Raw genomic sequence first — 16,699 nt, 5'->3', positions numbered from 1 at the left:
AATATGCTATAAAACAAGCCTGTTACACAAGAAGATACATGATACATGGTTTTCTTTTCTTTTTCTTTGTGGTGCTGGGGATTGAACCCATGGCCTTGTGCATGCGATGCAAGCATTCTGCCAACTGAACTATATCCCCAGCCCCTGATACATAATTTTCTTCATGTGAAAAGTCCCAAATAGGTGAATGTGTAGGGACGGAAATTGATATGGAAGAGAATGAACACTGACTGCCAGTGGGTGCAGATTTTCTTTTGGAGGGGAGGGTGATGAAACGTTTTATAATTATTAGTGATGGTTGCACAAATCTGTGTACTGAAAACATTGAACTGTACACTTTAAATGAACTGTACACTTTAAATGTGTGGATTGTATTGGTATGTGAGTTAAAGCTGTTTTTAAAAGTTCACATGAATGTTAGAAATTCTTCAGTGATTAACTTTTTTTGACTTCTCATTATAAGTTAATGCTACTTATTATGAGCCCAAGCAAATCATTGTATTGTGATATTCATGCATTTTTGCACATTTCATTTTGCATATCATTTTTACATTCCATTGCATGACTTTACTGTATTTCATTAATCTGTTTTGTTTTGCTATTGAAAATGATTCAGTGAACAGTTTAATAAATATTTCCTTATGGTGATACATTTTTAAAGCTTTCTCCCAATTTAGAATTTGACAGGAATATTGATGATGCATAATTTATTTAGTTGTTTAGGAGGCATTTTACTATCAGTAAAATATACCATACCTGAGAATATTTAATTATATAATTTTAAAATTGAAATTAGTAGAAGTACTCTATCTTCTGAAGTTTTTCTGTAGTTTTTTTTTTTTCTTGGCAAGAGAAGAGGTAGGGCTTCTTAACTATTGTGCCTTTATTGGTTTTTAGTGTTTTGTAACACAAAATTATACACTAATTATCATGTATGTTAATATATCTTAGAAAAAGCCACAAATGAGTACAACACCACGGAAGATTGGAGTCTTATTATGGACATATGTGACAAAGTTGGAACCACTCCTAATGGGTAAGATACTCAGTAAACATTTAGGAGCTTAATTAACCTGTGTGTCTTTATGATGCAACTTTGAAAGTGAATCGAGGTTTTAGTTTTAACAAAATTATTTAACTTAACTGTTATTGAAACTGTTTAATTTTGAGAGATAAAGTAGAGAGAGCCAGTAGGCTGGGTTTATGAGATTAACCTTATCCTGAAAGAGCAAATGGAAAAGAGTTCAACTGAAAACTTGAGCTATGTTGGCATAGGTAATTAAAGGTTTGACACAACAGGGACACATGTTATAAAAATGAATAGATTAGTTACTGGGGGAATTTCCCTATACTTACACATATATGAGAGTCTTTCCATAGTAAAAAGGTAAATAGGTCTTTTGATGAAAAAGGTGAATGTAAGAAAAGAATGCTGCTGTAATCCTAGTGATTCAAAAGACTGAGGCAGGAGGATTGCAAGTTTGATTCCAGCCTCAGCAATTTAGCAAGACTCTCAGCAATCTAGGGGGACTCTGTCTCAAAATAAAATATAAGAAGGACTGGGGATGTAACTTGGTGGCAAAACACCCCTGGGTTCAATTCCCCAGTACCAAAAAAACTCCAAAATTTATAGAGTGCTTTTCAGGAAGGTATGGTAATTATGCAGGCTGATTATACACTAAAAGTGTAGAAATTGTGAAAGCATTTTTTTAACATTAAACTCTTTAATTTTTTTTTCTTTTTTGCAGTACTGAGGCCTCACATATACTAGAAAGTGCTGTAATGCTAAGCTACTCCCCCAGCCCTTTTTAAATTATATTTTAGGACAGGGTCTTAACCAAGTTGCTCATCTGGCTACAAACTTATGATCTTTCTGCCTTCTGAGTAAATTCCAGGTGTACACCACTGTGCCTGACAATATTCAGCTTTTTCATGTGAACCTTTTAAGAATGTACATTGGCACTGGGGATGTGGCTCAAGCGGTAGCGCACTCGCCTGGCATGGGTGCGGCCTGAGTTTGATCCTCAGCACCACATACAAACAAAGATGTTGTGTCCGCCGAAAACTAAAAAATAAATATTAAAATTCTCTCTCTCTCTCTCTCTCTCTCTCTCTCTCTCTCTTTTTTTAAAAAAAAGAATGTACATTGTACTAATTCTTTTCAAGAGAAGAGTTTGCTGTTTGAAAGCTCTTTGTCTTGAAGAAATGAAGAGAGAATTAGTATGATATGGTTCTCTTGTGTCGACTGACATTTTGTGGAATGATTTGTCTCTTGATTTGGGGCTACACAATGTTTACAACAATTTTTTTTTTTAAGATCTACAAGTTTGTTAGCAAAAGATGTGTAAAATCATAAATTTATAGACTTATTCCTTAACAAAGTAAAGTTACTGGGATTTATTTTTAAAGTTATTTGCTTGAAAATTTCTTATATTTTTTAATGTTGGAGTTAAAATTGTCAAAAAATACTTAACTTTCTCCATTTTTTTCTTAGAGCAAAGGATTGCCTAAAAGCCATCATGAAAAGGGTAAATCATAAGGTTCCTCATGTTGCTCTGCAGGCATTAACTGTGAGTAAAAATCATGTTATTTGACTAAATTATGAAAATGACATTTATTTCAATAAGGAAGATAATATTTCAACATTTATATATTAATTTTTATTTTAATTAATAGCTTCTTGGGGCTTGTGTGGCAAACTGTGGAAAGATATTTCATTTAGAAGTGTGTTCCCGTGATTTTGCAACAGAAGTACGTGCTGTGATAAAAAATAAGGTAAATTTTCAAAAGAGAAGAAATTTAAGTCATTAAAAATATATATGTTCATTATTTTAATTATATATAATAATGTATTATAAATTTAAATAAATATTTTAGATAAATAGAAAAGAAGCTTCTTGTTAGAAATTTGATTTAAAAAAATTTTATACCACTAAAATATTTTTTCTCCCTAAGGAATTTATGTTGTTAATTTAGCTAATCTTTGAGATCTAGTAAGTAGTCACTGCTTTAACCATTTTGGATAGTGTGTCTTGTTTAATGTTCCTCACCACTTTTGGAAGTTAGATTCTCTTTTTCCAGTTTTATACATGCAGAAACTGAGGCTTAAAGGGAAGTAACTTTCTGTGGTCATGCAGCCATTAAGTGGCAAGCCAAGGTTTAGATCTAGGTTTCTGTGACTCTAGATTCCTACCTCTAACTACCATTCTATGTTGACTCCCATCAGCATTGGTGAACAAAGGGGATTTTAATCTTAGAGCAGAGTGGAGGGGGCCCTCATAAGTTTGTTACCAATTTCTTTGAGACAGACACTTAGAAGCACCATTCTCATGTTTTTAGTGGTAAAAATCCCAGAAATTTAGTCAAGTTGATATAAAAATCATAATGTAATATAGAGAATGTTGAAGAAACATAGAGGGTATAGCCTTGAAATATGAGGGATTTATTAGTCATCCAAGACTTAGAAATTAATGTTCCAGAAGGGTGATTTTACATGGAACAACTCTATCTTACAGTCTAAATAGGCATCTATCAATTATTCACACCAGGTATTGCCAGATTTTTGTTGATGTTCATATAATTAAAGAGAATTTTGGTGAGAATTCTGTTAGTTAAATAATTTTGGTATTTATTTTAACTACAGTGGGTTTTTCACCCCCTCCCCCTTTCTTTAAAAGGCTCATCCTAAAGTATGTGAAAAACTGAAATCTTTAATGGTGGAATGGTCAGAAGAATTTCAGAAGGATCCCCAGTTTAGTCTCATATCTGCAACTATTAAATCTATGAAAGAAGAAGGAATTACTTTTCCTTCGGCAGGTTCTCAGGTGAGAGATTCATTCAGATTTATGATTGGCCTATACTAGTTTGAAGTATGAATTTTATATGAAAGATTATAGGCAAGAGATGTCTTTTTAAAAATTTTAAAAAATATTTTTAGTTGTAGATGGACACAATACCTTTATTTTGTTTATTTAGTTTTTTTTATGTGGTGCTAGAGATTGAACCTAGTACCTCACGCATGCTAGGCAAGTGCTGTACCACTGAGCCACAACCCCAGCCCTAGGCAAGGGATGTCTTGATCATCATTTCCCACCTCTATTCTTGAAGTGACAATCTAACATAGTGTCTTACATTTAGTAGACATTCTAATTGTTCAGTGTTTTTCCTCTATATTGGAACTTTGGAAAGTGGATCTATAAAGTTAGAAATTTTGGCATGGGGGAGTTAGGGAATTGTAGGATGGCAGGAAGGGGAGACAGGAATAATGACTCATGGAGTGGGCTAGTTCTTTAAGTTTATGGGAAACCATTGTCTGAGTGCTTTGCTATCAGTGTCTTTTTTTCCTCCAGTTAATATTAACTGTGGGCTAGAGAAAGAAACTAAGGAGGAGAATACTATATTTTCTTTTGTTTTAGATTTTAAGAGACAAAGCAGCTTTAGGTTTAACCGCTTAGACCTAAAGATACAGGGTTGAGTTTTGAGACAGATGCCTTATAAGTAGTAAAAAGTAACTGTTGTGCCCTTTCTACATATTGTTCTCAAAAATTGGTGTTAAAGAACTAGTTAATAGTACTAGGGAGGTGGCTCAGTGGTAGAATGCTTGCCTAGCACTGGGAAAAAAGAAAACTGATTGGTGGTTCATAGTTCTGGATATCTGTCTTTACATGTCATTAAATTTAAGCATTACCTTCTTTATTCTGCTGTAGTGGAAAGCCACCATCATCAACTAGTTGAAGAGGACTTCAGATGTATTCCTAGAACTGTACCTGATTTCTCTCTCCCCTTCAGTATTTATGACTTCTTGTTGGTATCTCTTCTGTAGCTCTATGCCAATAGCAGTAGAGCACCTCTCATTGAAGAAGATATCTCAGTTGAAATCAGGAAGTGTAATCAGGAAAGACTCACATTTATTCATTCTATAAATTTTTAAGTACTTTCTTTATGCCAAGTTCTGTGTTATATACCCAAAAAAAGTAAGCCAGTTTGTGCCCTTTGTGCACTTATAATTTTTTTCTTGAAAACTCTGATGTTTTAGTATTTGAAAACAGTTACTTAAAATTGTCATAAAGTGCTTGACTTTTAAATGAAACTCAAGTTATATCAGTATTTTTTAAAATTAGCATTTGCAAGTAATTATAGTGCTTGTGTTTCCTTTGAAAAGATACTTATGTTCATTTTACTCATACATTTACAGACTGTCTCAGCTGCTGCCAAGAATGGAACATCATTGAACAAAAACAAAGAAGATGAAGACATAGCTAAAGGTAAAATGATCAAGCATGTATAATTTAGCATCAATTAAAATATCCTCACCTGAAAATTTTAATGAAATAAAAATTTTAATAAAACTAGGTGTGCTTTTAGTTGAGGTAGCTCAAATATAAAAATCAGTAGGGTCTTAAGTAAAGGGGAAAAAATGACAGGATGGATTTAATTCATTTTCCTTTTCAGTAATATGTATTTAATGTCCTACCTTTGGAGAGATTACATTTCACCTTTTCTGTAATGCCAAAGTTATGAGTCAAACACAGAAATGTGTTCACGGTTTGTCCTATATGGAAAGTTACCCATATTATAATGTCACAATCTGTTTGCTATAAAAATAATAGCTGCTGTATATGACAGACTGTGATAATAAGGAATGAGCAAAAACTATTTTAAAAATGTCGTGTTTCCCTGCCCCACAGAAAATTAACTGTTTAGCATTTAATTGGACAAATAAAATATTCATTTGATTTATTGTTAACTATCTTATCTGATATTTCTTTTTAAACTTTTTTAAAAATCAGAATTAATCCTTGCTATCTTATGTTTTCTTTTTTTGCATTTTAATTTTTCAAACCAGCTATTGAATTATCTTTGCAAGAGCAGAAACAACAATACACAGAGACAAAATCTTTATATCCATCTGCAGAAATTCAGTTAAATAATAAGGTTGCACAAAAAGTGAGAGCTTTATACGATTTTGAAGCTGTTGAGGACAATGAACTCACCTTTAAACATGGTGAAATCATTATTGTTTTGGATGACAGGTATGTTTTAAATATTTATCTATGGAATTTTCTGAAGTTTTGAAGCACAGTGTCCATAACTGAGAATCCTGAATATTCAGTTCCTTGATTTTTGGTGTATTTAAATCATAACAGAACATTTTCAACTCCTTGCTTTTTTTTTTTTTTTTTAGGTAAATGTTAGACAAGATGTTAGTTTCTTGTTTTGTTGTTATATTTACTAGTAAAGTATTCTTTATCTCTTATGTGAATGATGTGTTGATATTGTTGACTAGCACAGTTAAGAAATGAATATTCAGTCATCTGAATGCATTTGCCTTGGTATTTGTATATTACAAAATTATTGGCAGCAAATCTTTGGGAAGAAATATTACTGCATTATCTTGATCAAAGCAACCACAAGCTATGCATGGCTCCTCCTCATTCCTTAAATCTAATACTTTTCCCTCCTTATAGGTTCTCTGTAGTTTAAAAGTGTAAGAAAAAATAGATCAATCTATATTGAGCCTGATTCTTTTTTTTTTACTTTTAAAAGAAATTGATGAAGTTGGGCACAGTGATGCACACCTATAATCCCAGTAATTCAGGAGCCTGAGGCAGGAGGATGGAAAGTTCAAAGCCAACCTCAGCAACTTAGTGAGACCCTGTCTCAAAATAATAAAAAGGGCGCTGGGGATGCAACTCAGTGGTTAAATGTTCCTGGGTTCAATCCCAGTACTGAAAAAAGAAAGAAATTGATGAATTTAGCAAGTGTGAGACCTGACAGCTTGTTGCTATGAACAGAGATTGCAAATGTATTTCTTAACTGTTATAAATAACTCAGTCAGAATATACTAGTCTAGTATATTTTTAAATGAGTAGATACATAATGGTTACTTTGTTGCAGTTAATATTTGAGAAAATGTTATGTTATAGACTCTAATAGGAAACAAATGGGGAGATAGTTCTATTTTCATCAAACCTAGAATAAAATGGGAATTAAAATTACTATACACAGTTGTATATAAGGCAGAATGTGATGAATACCATAAAAGGGGTACCATTGGATACTGGAAGAGAGCAGATTTATACTTGGTGCAGGTATCCAGGGAGATGGCTTATCCAGGGGCTCCATTTCAGATGAACCCTGATTGATTTTGAAAAGAAAGGAAAATTTTGCAAGAAATTGAGAACAGGAAAGGGAAGGCCTCATAGGCAGTCAAGGTAGGTAGCACTGTGTTTAGTGAGAAAATAATCTTTTTGCCATCAAATTTGTTTTAAAATAATTATTTGAATTGCAGCAAGGGGAATAAATAAAAATAAAGAGGTGACATGTTCTAAATACTTATAGTCTTTAGGTGCCCATCTTCTGAGTATGTTTAAGTTAGAATAGTTACCAAAGAACTAGGTTTACACATTGATACTTTTATATAACTATAAAATTTAAGACATTTATACATAGAAACAAAACTATAAAATGAATACTTTTTCTGTTTTAAATTTAGAACATTATGTGTACATAAGAAAATTTCTTAAACTGCTGTTTCCAAAGTAAATATAGTACTGCTTAATAGCACAAATATTTTAGCAGATCTGTACTGCCCTGTCCTATGTAATAATCTGTTCTTTTTTTTTTTTTTTTTTTCCTGTTGAAACTGCTAGGAGTCTTTCATGCAGTTTCGGATGATATTATTTGGCTTTTCGGTGGCATTATATGCCTATTGTAGTCTACTGACCTCCATCAAATAGAGGGTTACATTATTGTTCTACACCATTTCTTTTTCACGGACGTCCATTTAAAGCACGAACTTATTAAATAACAGACTAATATAATTTTCAGTTGTCTTGTTACTGCAAAAAAGAACTCTTGTAACTGCTAAGAGAATTAAACCTGAGGATGATGCAATAGATAGGCTGATTGCTGTCATTTTTATAATAGTCTTACAGTTGCCATAGGTATGCTTACTAGTAAATTTGGGTTAAATGTTGTCATTTTATGTGATTGATAATCACTAGCAAAATTTTAAACATAAATGCAGATTGGATGGTACTATTAAAATCATTCTTCAGTTAAAAAGAAGTCATTCAGATGATCCAGAAAATGATTCTCTTCATTGTTTTTAGATTGCTATTTAGTTGAAAACATAAAATTTTCACATGCAGAACTTCAAGTCCCTTGAAAGTTTATCATGCTTGAGTCTCATTTTAAGAAATACTCAGTTGATTTTAAAAGGCACATATTTCTTATTAACAGAAAATATACCAAAAAAAACCCTTTAATTTTCTACATTTTTAACTGTAACTCATTGCTCCTGTTTTGTTCTTTATGTAAGCATTTCAAATAATCAAGTGGAATTATTGCAGTTTGAAAAATGCCATGTTCTGATTAGACCTCTTGTACATTTGGTTCTCTGCCTGGAAAGCCCTGTCAAAGAAGACAAAAGCATTTAGAAAAGAAAAAGAAGTTTACTAGCAAGGGAGGTTTGCAAAGGAGTCCAAGTTTTACAAGAATTGGCTCCTCATATTAAAAAATACAAAAGGTATTTTAAGGAAAAGACCCCCCAGAAGATTACCAGGGTTTCTAGGTTTCTAGCTTTCTATTTGTATGTTTGAGGTAAAAATAACAGTTTTTTTCGCATGATTTTATCCATAAAGGACATAACTGACCTTTATTTATTGCCATTGCAAAACCCTATAGATGAGTTGTTTTCATTAAGTCAATGGCTTATGGGAGAGTGTCAAGTTTTCTCCTTCCTTCTTTCCTTTCCTTCCTCTTTCCTAAAACTAGATAAGATATCCTTGCATTTTTTTCTTTTGGTTAAGAATGCAAAATTTTTGTTTCTTCATATTTTCTTGTTTATCTGTGTCAGCAGCAGACAGATGCCATTTTTATTTCCATATTCCATAGCCTTAATTTTCTTTTCCTTTTTTTATTTGCATTGGGTATCAAATTCAGGTGCACTTGGCCACTAAACCATATCCCCAGCCCTATTTTGTATTTTATTTAGAGACAAAAATCTCACTGAGTTGCTTAGCACTTCACTTTTACTGAAGCTGGCTTTGAACTCAGAATTCTCCTGCCTCTGTCTCCAAAGCTGTTGGGATTACAGGTATGTGCTACCTTGTCCAGCTTTCTTTTCCTTTTGATGAGTAACTACTTAAATCTTCAAAACCCACCCATGTCAGACTATCTTTTCTGAGAAACCTTTAAATCCTTCCCACTTTTAGCTCCCAGTAGAGTTAGGAGTTTCCTTCTCTGTGCTGCTGTAGCTCTCTGAACATATATAACAATATTCCTCATAACTCTATTTTAAGTATGTTTTTTACATATCTCTCCTACTTAATCAGTTGATTGAAGAAGTGACCCCCTTCTTTGGCTGGGAGGAGGGAGCAGGAGAAAGTAAAGTAAATAACACTCTTAGTTGGTAGAAGTTGAAACACTGGATTTTAAATTTCTTGAGGGCAGAAATAATGTTTTAATTATCTTTGCAACTTCATTGCTTAGCTAGAAAGCACTATTTAGTCCTTGATAGAATTTCATTAATATTAACTGAATAATCAATTAATTGAATGTAAAGTTTATTCCTTATACTTATATTATTTTTTGCTTAGTTTTGATTTATTCTTCCCTAATACAGAAAGCTCCAAGTGTAAATGACACATTTGAAAATTTCCTTAATCATCTAATGATTTATATGAAATTATAGTACTGAATCACCTTAATTTAGGAATTTAAACTTGAACAATATTTTGTGCCATTAACATTTTATAAAATGAACTGGTAGTCAGTGGAAAGAATATAGAGCCAGATAAAGATTGGAAAGGAATCATCATGCTTTGATGTGGTTTTTGGTTGTTTTATGTGCTTTTATGCCTCATCAGAGAGTTTGTGGTAGTAGTTGGGAAGAAAGTTGTGATACATTATTAGGACTACTAGTAAGGCTGTCCAGGGGCTGGGGATGTGGCTCAAGCGGTAGCGCACTCACCTGGCATGCGTGCGGCCCGGGTTCGATCCTCAGCACCACATACCAACAAAGATGTTGTGTCCGCCGAGAACTAAAACATAAATATTAAAAATTCTCTCTCTCTCTCTCTCTCTCTCTCTCTCTCTCTCTCTCTCTCTCTCTCTCTCTCTGTCCCCCTCTCTCTCTCTGTCCCCCTCTCTCTCTCTCACTCTCTCTTTAAAAAAAAAAAAAGGTAAGGCTGTCCATACAATTGTTGATAGGTTCAAATAAATCCCATGTATCCATTTCAGAAGTGTGAATTGTCTGGTTTTATCTTTAAAATCCTCTTAAGCTTAGTTTTACTTTTTAGAATGCAAAGCTCAAAGGTTTGATTCCTAAAACCACACACACAATAAAAGATTGTTACTTACAAATACCTGTTTAGTAAGTCAACTTTGTTAGAAAGAAATAGACAAAATTATTGTTATTTTCAGATACTTTGAATAGAAAGTTCAGTCAGTGGGTTGAGTTGTTTTCATTAAGTCAGTAGCTTATGGGAAAGTGTCAAGTTTTCTCCTTCCTTCCTTCCTTCTTTCCTTTCCTTCCTCTTTCCTAAAGCTGGTAAGAGTTTATCAAGTTTATTAGGTACAACTTCAATATGCTTTAATCTCAATTAGAAAATGTAATAGAAAAGTCATTCTCGATAGTAAAAAAAAAAAATCAAATGAATGAACTAGGGATGAATAAACCTAAAAAATATGTAAAGTCTTTATGGAGAAATTATAAAATTCTTGGAAAGATAGAAAAGAATATAAGTATTTTTTATTATGTTTATATTTATAAAAATACAATTGGAGAGAGACATGGTAAACCTTAATATTAGAAAGATTTAGTTTTTCTTATGTTATTGCATAAGTTTAATACATTTGCAGTTAAAATTCCTACATAAATTTTTTCCAGAGTCCTTGAAAAATATTTTAATATAGATATAAACATGTGAAGATGTATAATAAATGAAAAAGCATAACAAGAGTATTTCCCTTGCCAGATATCAAGGTGTATTAATAGGCTTTAATAAACAAATATATAGTAGTTCCCTCTTATGAGGGATAATGTTGCAAGCCTCCTCCAGTGGGTGCTTGAAACAGGATGGTACTGAACCCTGTATATACTGTGTTTTTTCCTATACATACATTCTTATGAAAAAGTTTAACTTATAAATAAGGCATAGTAAGAGATTGAAAACAATACTAAAATACAACAATTAAAACAAAGTTATAAAAGTAGTAAAAATTACGTGAATATGGTCTCTCCAAATATCATATTGTATTATAGATCTTAGCAACCTCAGCATATAATTTTCTTCCTTTGCTTACTTAGAAGGTCAAGAACTTTGGCTGGTGATGTAGCTCAATGGTACAGTGCTTGCCTAGCATGTATTAGTCTCCAGCATTGGGGGGAAAAAAAAAGAGCCACTTTTCACTTAAAGGATGCTTCTTTGTGACTTATTTGAATTGTACTAGCAGTACCATTCTTGTGCTTTGGGTCCATTATTTAATGAAATAAAGATTATTTGAACATGTACTATGGAACATAGCAGTCAATTTGATAACCAAGACAGTTGCTAAGTTTCTAACATCAGGGTAGCATATGTGGTGTGGATATGTTAGACAAAGGAATGGCTGACTTTTCAGGGCAGGATGGTGCGCCTGAAAAACCTATGAATTTTAAAAATCTATGAATTATTTGCTTCTGGAATTTTTCATCTAATATTTTTGGGTCATGATTGACTTCAAGTAATCTGGAATCACAGACCAACACTGCAAATAAAGGAGGGACTACTTTGTGGACTATTACACAACAGAATGGAATACAGAAATAGGCTCATGCACAGAAAGCTATTTTGATAGTATGCTGTTTTTGAATCATAAGTTAGTAGAAAAAAAGTGATGGGCTATTCGGTAAGTTTTGCTGGAATGAATGACTCTTCTTTTGGTACAAAGAAGATAAAATTTGAACTTCACACAGTACGTAAAATTTTGTTTCAGATAAAGGTGGGAAAGGGGTTAAAAAAGCCTAAAACTATTAGATATTGGTTCAAGGGTAGATTATTAAATTTTATTACAGGGGAAAAAAACTCACCATAGAATAAAGAACCATAAACATATACTTAAAGGAAATGATAGCCTTGAGAAGAAATCAGCTTGATTCAGAGAAATAGTTGCTATCCAGGATATGTAAGGAACCCTTACAGATCCAAGAAAAAAAGATAACCCTGTGGAAGAAGAAAAATGGACAAAATAAATAAACAAACATTTTACAGAAGAAGCCATCTTAAATAGTCACCAAACACAAGTGGAAATAAGTACAATGGAATATGATTTTCTCTCCTGATAGCAAGTGTAAACTTAAATGGTTACCATATATGGGGTTGGGGGACAGTAATGGGAGGAAGAAGGTAAACTTCCACAACTACTATGGGGAACATTTGACAATGACTAATAAAATTGAAAATGCTTATATCTCATGGCCCAGCAAGTCCATTGTTGTCATTTTGTTTTGTATTTTGTTTTAAAGATACAGTCTCATTGTGTTGCTCAGGCTGGCCTCAAATTCCTGGGCTCAGGCCGTCTTCCACCTCTGCCTCTCCAGTGGTTGAGCACAATAGGTGGACCCTATTATGTATGCCCAGCTTGCAAATCCATGCTTCAGTAAGCCTAGAAAAACTGTCGGATTGTGCCCTCTAATTCAGGATAATCATGACCCCAATCTTTATGTTGAAAGACTAGGAACAAATAAATGTGCATTTATACAGAAATACAGCATGATCTTATAATCAAACTTTAAAATAGATAAGCAAGTATTAATATATAAAATTAAAAAGATCTATAAGCATTAGCTAGCTGTCTTCTATGTTTGTCAGTTGACTGTAAATATATGCAAACGAATGAAAAATAGACTGTCAGGAAGTTACATACCAGCTTTATGTTGATAGTGTGGTAAGAAGGATGTGAGGTTGGGACTTAGGGTCACTGATAGAGAGAACTTTATTGTTATCTGTGTTTTATGTTTTTTATAAAGCCCAGTATGATATATGGCCAATTGCTAATTAGTTCTAAATTTAGATATAAGGATATGTACATTTGTTTTATTTGTACCTTTTAATATCTTTTAAAAAGAACAACTTTTAAGTATAGCTGAATGTGAATTGATTTTCAAAATAGGATAAATTTGATTTTTTTTTAATCTCTCAACATTACAGTTTGAAAATGTTAAAGAAAAATTACATTTTTTTGCATTTTGTTTTCAGTGATGCCAATTGGTGGAAAGGAGAAAATCACAGAGGAATAGGTCTTTTCCCATCTAATTTTGTAACAACTAATTTAAACATGGAGTCTGAGGCAGGTAAGTTAAATTTTAGAGAAGATTAAATCTATAAAGTTGTTTCGCTTAAATTTTTTGATTGGCATCTAATTTGCTTTCTGTCATTTATTTATAGACATTATAATTTAACCTACTTCTTTAGGGATTAATTTAGACTCTTCTCTTATTTTAAATCTCTGAGACTTAATATATTTAGTGACCATATACATAAATATTTAAATCAACCTAATTATATAGTATAAGAGGCAGTTTGGTGTCTGTTCTATACAAAGAATGTTGTTATTCATTACTGAGACATAGTGAAAGGGATAACTGGGGGCATAAGGGGGCATACCTTGTTGGCAAGAGCCAAGTGTGATTACAAGAGTTAGATTTTAGACTTTACCTCACCTCAGTTTGATCCTAGAAAACTCAGGCAAGAATAAAGTAATGTAATGAAGTCACTGAAGTTCCCCAGTTCAGTTCTTCTGAACACCACTTCATTCTGTAGCCACACACTGGTCTCCCTCAGCCACTGTCAGCCATGTTGAGAAAGCATGCCATTTGTTATACAGGCAGGGAGGCAGGAGATCTCAGTTAATCAAAATTGTGCTAAATCTTTTGTGCTGTTTCACTTAATTCTAAAGATTCTGGGTGATAGATTGTGTGTTGCCCTGTTTATTGATAAGGAATCTGAAGCAGAGGTATAACGTGTCTAATAACTGATAGAGCCAGAATTCAAAACCTGACTTACTAAGTGCTTATCCTTACCAGTTCTAAAGAAAGAACTTAAAATGAAAGCTTTGTATATTGTGTGTACTATTATCTTTTTGTGTAGAGTGATGCATTCAGAAAAATCAAGTTCTGAGAGGTGGATACTCATTCATTTGAAGACTGGGTACTTTTCTACTAGTTACCGTTTTATTCTTCTAGTCTGACTCATTTTAGTAAACAGGAATATTGAACTTTTTTTTTTAATTAGATCTTTATAGTTATACATAGTAATTGGATTTGAGGACATTTTTTAATTAAACAATACTTAAGGGATCCTATATAGTGATTTCCCCTTACCATGATCTGGAGAGATTGAACTACAGTCTTGAAAGTAAAACACATTCTTGGTTTTCAATATGTCCTTGTGTTATGCTGAGCTCTGTTCTTTAGGACATAATTGAAAGTTTGCCAGATACTTGAATTAAGCAGTAACCATTTAAGATTTTAAAATCCTTTGGTTACACACATTTTTTGTTTTTGTTTGTGTGGTACTGTGGATTGAAGCCAGAACTTTATACATGCTGGACAAATGCTCTTCACTGAGCTACATCTCCAGTCCTTTTATATTTTTTTAAAATATTTTTTTAGTTGTCAATGAATCTTTTATCTATCTATCTATATATTTATCTATTTATTTTTATGTAGTGCTAAGGATCGAACCCAGAGCCTCACACATACCAGGCAAGCACTCTACCTCTGAGCCACAACTCTAGCCCTATTTTATTTTGAGACAGGGTTTCACTAAGTAGCCCAGACTGACCCCAACAGTCTTCTGAGTAACTGAGATTATAGGCCTGTGCCACCATGCCCAGTTGGTTATATAGATTTTTGTTGTAATTTTTTGTTTTATTAAAATTTAGAATATTCTGGTAACTTCCTACCTTCCTTCCCTCCTTCCATTTGAATTCAGGGGCACTTTACCACTGAGCTAAGTCCCTGACTCTTTTTATCTTTTTAAAAAATATTTATTATTTTAAAATTTATCTGTCTGTTTACTACTTTTGGGTACCAGGGATTGAACTTGGGGACACTCAACCACTGAGCCACATCCCCAGCCTGATTCTGTATTTTATTTAGAGGTAGAGTCTCTTGAAGTTGCTTAGCACCTCACCATTGCTGAGGCTGGTTTTGAACTTGCGATCCTCCTGCCTCAGCTTCCTGAGCCATTGGGATTATAGGCGGGCACAGTAGTGTTCCTGGCCCCCCTTTTTTAAAAAAATATTTAGTTTTTAGTCATAGGTAGATATAATATTTTATTTTTTTATGTGGTGCTAAGGATCAAACCTAGTGCCTCATACATGCTAGGCGAACGCTCTACCTCTGAGCCACAACCCCAGCACTCCTGGCCCTTTTTAAAAACTTTTTAAAATCAGGGCCTTGCAATCCTCCTGCCTCAGTCTCCCTAGTTGCTGTGATTACAAGCATGCACCACCATGCCTGGCTTGTAAATTATCTTTGATCTGTCTTTTTATGAAAGAATATTTTGTTGAACTGGGAATGCAGTTTAGTGGTAAAGTGCTGACCTAGTATGCACAAGGCCCTGGGGTTGGAACCGAGCACCACACACAAAAAATATTTTTTCATTTTGTGTTCTTTTAACTATTATCAGAGTATCAAAATTAGGTTAAAATCAGGTCTTATTTTGTTTATATAGGAAAAAACAGGTTTTTTTTGGTAGAGGGGGACTATAGATGTAAGTATAAAATTAAGTATTAGGATAATAATCTACTCTCTTGTTTATTTAGTTACTGGTAACACTCAGTTTTTAGGAAAACACACACTAATAATGCTCATTTGCTTCCCTTAATGTAAGTTCCATAAGTACAGGATTCTTGTCTATTTTATTTACTATGTATGAATGCCTGAAGTGATGCTTGGCACATAATAAGTGCTAAATTAATATTTATAATATGAATGTATATAATCACATTATGATATGAACATAAGTAATAACATTGATTATGAAATGGGATAACTAAAGAACTTTTAATTTTTTTCTTATGGATATCATAGGCCACTTCTAAATTAATGACTAGATATCAAATTAAATGCTATAGAACTTAAAGTTTACTTTGTTTCCATTGCAGCTGTGGACAAATTGAATGTAATTGATGATGATGTGGAGGAAATTAAGAAATCAGAGCCCGAGCCTATTTATATTGATGAGGTAGAGTCCTTCTTTTGTTTTAATAGTTAAACTATCAAGACTTTTCAATTGTATTCTTTGAGAACGCTTGGGAAGAGTAATTTTGTATTCACTGAAGTTAAAACTTCTTTGACTTTTTATTAGGATAAGATGGATAGAGCCCTGCAGGTACTACAAAGTATAGATCCAGCAGATTCAAAACCAGATTCCCAAGACCTTTTGGATTTGGAAGGTACTTAGTGAATATTGAGATTACTTTAATAATGTTTATTATTTTAGCTACTCATATTATTATGAGTTTCTTCTGCCTTGAGATTAGAAATCCAAGGTGGAGAACAGACTAGTGCAGTAAAATAGTAAAAGTATCATTTGAAAGATGTTGCTGTTCCTTCATATCCAAGGAGATCTTGGTATTTCTGTAAGCCCACTGATGAAATTGGTGTTTTGGTGTCCAAAAGACAGAATTAGAAATAAAAGCCTAT

The 16,699-nt window shown here is 33.1% G+C and overlaps 1 protein-coding gene across 2 annotated transcripts in view; it reads left to right on the top strand.

Annotated features, from left to right (window-relative positions):
* Window positions 1-16,699, top strand: part of Stam2 (signal transducing adaptor molecule 2) — a 49,979-nt gene that overhangs the window by 22,391 nt on the left and 10,889 nt on the right. Inside the window, exons 2-10 of one of the 2 annotated variants that reach the window (XM_005315798.5) lie at window positions 952-1,036; window positions 2,495-2,570; window positions 2,677-2,775; window positions 3,678-3,824; window positions 5,195-5,264; window positions 5,846-6,032; window positions 13,245-13,339; window positions 16,159-16,238; window positions 16,362-16,449. In XM_005315798.5, the coding sequence (XP_005315855.1) occupies window positions 952-1,036; window positions 2,495-2,570; window positions 2,677-2,775; window positions 3,678-3,824; window positions 5,195-5,264; window positions 5,846-6,032; window positions 13,245-13,339; window positions 16,159-16,238; window positions 16,362-16,449 (927 nt within the window). The remainder of the gene's footprint in view (window positions 1-951; window positions 1,037-2,494; window positions 2,571-2,676; window positions 2,776-3,677; window positions 3,825-5,194; window positions 5,265-5,845; window positions 6,033-13,244; window positions 13,340-16,158; window positions 16,239-16,361; window positions 16,450-16,699) is intronic. The other variant, XM_078017406.1, reaches the window with a different exon arrangement.

This window comes from Ictidomys tridecemlineatus, chromosome 7 (assembly GCF_052094955.1).
Source record: "Ictidomys tridecemlineatus isolate mIctTri1 chromosome 7, mIctTri1.hap1, whole genome shotgun sequence".
NCBI lineage: Eukaryota > Metazoa > Chordata > Mammalia > Rodentia > Sciuridae > Ictidomys > Ictidomys tridecemlineatus.
Note: the sequence above shows the minus strand (reverse complement) of the source record. Positions and strands in the feature narration are given on the sequence as shown.